The 2,792-nt window shown below is 55.3% G+C and overlaps 1 protein-coding gene across 1 annotated transcript; it reads left to right on the top strand.

The window, feature by feature from the left end:
* The first annotated feature begins 292 nt into the window (after nucleotides 1-292).
* LOC119363514 (dof zinc finger protein DOF5.8-like) lies at nucleotides 293-2,576 on the top strand. Its single transcript, XM_037628886.1, has one exon. The coding sequence runs from the start codon at nucleotides 592-594 to the stop codon at nucleotides 1,657-1,659; it is 1,068 nt and encodes a 355-aa protein (XP_037484783.1). The 5' UTR covers nucleotides 293-591; the 3' UTR covers nucleotides 1,660-2,576.
* Nucleotides 2,577-2,792: the final 216 nt, after the last annotated feature.

The raw sequence follows: 2,792 nt of genomic DNA, 5'->3' as shown, positions 1-2,792 counted from the left end.
ATATGGCACCACATGCAATAATACATAACACACGCAAATTCAGCAACGCAAACATCATCAGTATTTTTTTCCCTTTCGAAACCTAACAATCTGTAGACATTTTTGGAACTTAACTAACCATTCCGGCAAAAAAAAACTTAATTAATTAACCATGGGTCTGATCTAGTAACACTGTAGTATGTGCGCGGGAGCTAGCAGGTAGCATGCAGACGCGGCGCTCGTGGTCCGCGCTGGGCTGCTATATAAACTGAGGTAGGCTGCGTGCGACCGCTTCCCTCTCTAGCTACTAATCTTGCCTTGTCGTGCTGTGCTGTGCTGTGCGGAGCTGAAAGGAAGGAAGGAAGTGTGGTAGTATCACCATCAGCTCGCAATAATACCTGCACGCCCATTTTGTTGTGTAGCCCTTGTCAGCGAACCTCACAGCTGAAAACCCCACCCACCCCGGCCCCTTCCCCCTCTCCTCCCCATCCCATTCCCACCTCCATCCATCGATCGATCAGTCTTTCCTGCGTGCGTGCTTCGTCTCTAGCAGCCGCCTTTGCGCGTGTTGATCTGTAGACGTACGGGGGTGAGGGAGGAGGAGATCAATTCATGGCTGGCGCGGGCGGGGGGGCTGCTGCGGCTGCGGCTGCGGCGGTGCAGCCAGCCGCCGCTGCTGGCGCGGGGAGGAGCAGCTCTTCGTCGGCCGGAGGCGGTGGCACTGGCGGTGCCGTGGCGGACCCGCGGGCGGAGGCGCTGCGTTGCCCACGCTGCGACTCGGCCAACACCAAGTTCTGCTACTACAACAACTACTCGCTGTCGCAGCCGCGCCACTTCTGCAAGGCCTGCAAGCGCTACTGGACGCGCGGGGGCACGCTCCGCAACGTCCCCGTCGGCGGAGGCTGCCGCAAGAACAAGCGCTCCAGGAGCAGCAACGGATCAGGGGGCCGGCCGGGCTCCTGCGCCGTCGTCGCCTCCACCAACGCCGCTGCCGGCGGCATCACGTCGTCTACCTCCATGTCGCTCCCGCCGCCGGGCTCCCTCTCCTCGGCGCTGGGCCTCCACGGACACGGGAGCAGCTCCCTGGCCTCGCTCCTGCTCGGGAGCGGCGCCTCAGGCGGCGACCACCTCGGCCTCTTCCACGCCATGCAGTCGGTCGTCTCGGACGCCACCGCCTACGAGATGCACCAGCAGCACCAGACCCAGGTGGATCAGCTGCTGGGGCTCGGCTACGGCGCCGGCGACGCCAACGGCTCGCAGATCCACATAAAGCCCTGGCAGCAGCACCTTCAAGACGGAGCTGGCGGTCTCTTTGACGGCTTCTACGCGCCGCTGCTGTCCGGCTCCATCGTCCCGGGACTGGAGGAGCTGCATGTGAAAGCCGAGGCCACCGCCGGCGAGCACCACCACCACCACCACCAGAAGAAGGCGACCGATGGGGATCAGCAGAGCTGGGATCAACATCCGACGTCGTCGTCTAACGTCGAGGCTAACATCATGGCCTCGGACGCGCTCATGGCCGCCGCCGCCGCGGCGTCCATGAACCCGGCGGTCAGCAACGCTGCCACGGCGCCGACGTCCTCCCCTCTCATGTACTGGGGCAACGGGAACATCGGCGGCTCGCCTGCAGCGTGGCCAGATATGGCCAACTGCGGATCCTCCATTGCAACCTTCTTCTAGCCGACCGTCCAGTGAGTCTCGAACTCTCGACGTACGGACTCGTTGCCGCTGGTCGTTAACTTGTCGATTTTTCTCCTCCATTTTTCCGGTTAACTCTTTCCTTGACTAAAATAACATGTAATTTGTGGGGGGGAAAGCTAAGATGAGAGAGAATACTCCGGGTAGCTAGAGAGGGAGACGATCTCGGAGTCGGAGGTCAGAAAGCAGTGATCCAAAAAGAATCATAGGGTTTGTTCTCTTTCGCCGATGGAGAGATGGATCCACCAGTCCAGTCCAGTCCATGTTCTTGTGCGGCGTCGCCTTCAATCCATAATCAAGAAGACGAGGGCATGCATGCATAGATCAACGCGGAGAAGAGGGAAGCACGCAAGCAAGTGTAAGTCTAGACACTCCTGGCTATACTGCTTGATTTGCTGCTTCTCCCTCTCCTTGGGTGTTTTGTATATAAGGCATATGGTGTAGGTGTGGGGAGGATATATGAGAGCTAGCTAGCAATAGCATGCAGCAGCAATGGTGGTGCAAGTAATGAGCCTCTCTCTCTCTAGCTTTCTCTCTCATCTTGGCATTTTAATTAGTGTGTTTAATTGGTTACTCCAATTTGCCAACTCTCGTTAGATGTATAAGTTAATACTAGTACTCCTCTCCTGGAAGCTTAATTAGAGAACTGTTTTTGAGTTCTCAAGCATTGGTCACCTTTTTAAAGGGTTTCTTCTTCCTTTCTCTCTTTCTCTCTCTTCTAGAGTGGATTTCTTTCATTTTTCTTGGGGTTATCTTTTGTTCAAACTCTGTTGTACCAGTGATGACATTGTGAGTTATGAGGAATTAAACTGGTACTGTTGTCCTGATGATGGTTCATACAAGTCCCCATATATGTGTGTGTAAGTAAGAATGAATACTATATGCACGCATTCTATCAACTTGCTAGCTATAGTTACTTCACTTTTAGTGCATGGATGGATGTCTCACTTTTGGTCATGTGCAGCAGCTTTAGCTAGCGAGCTTTAATTCGCGCTCCCTCTTGTGGATGCGCGAGCGAGCGCATGATCAGATCTTTGAATTCTGTGCATTTTGGGAGAGGGCTGTCTTATTTGTGAAGGATCGATCCATCGTAGGATTCCCGCATGCAGTGCCAC

This window comes from Triticum dicoccoides, chromosome 2B (genome assembly GCF_002162155.2).
Source record: "Triticum dicoccoides isolate Atlit2015 ecotype Zavitan chromosome 2B, WEW_v2.0, whole genome shotgun sequence".
Taxonomy (NCBI): domain Eukaryota; kingdom Viridiplantae; phylum Streptophyta; class Magnoliopsida; order Poales; family Poaceae; genus Triticum; species Triticum dicoccoides.
This window is presented reverse-complemented; position numbering and strand designations above follow the sequence as displayed.

Excerpts from the sequence above, each read along its gene's own strand:
- LOC119363514 (XM_037628886.1), top strand. The coding sequence starts at position 592 with ATGGCTGGCGCGGGCGGGGGGGCTGCTGCGGCTGCGGCTGCGGCGGTG.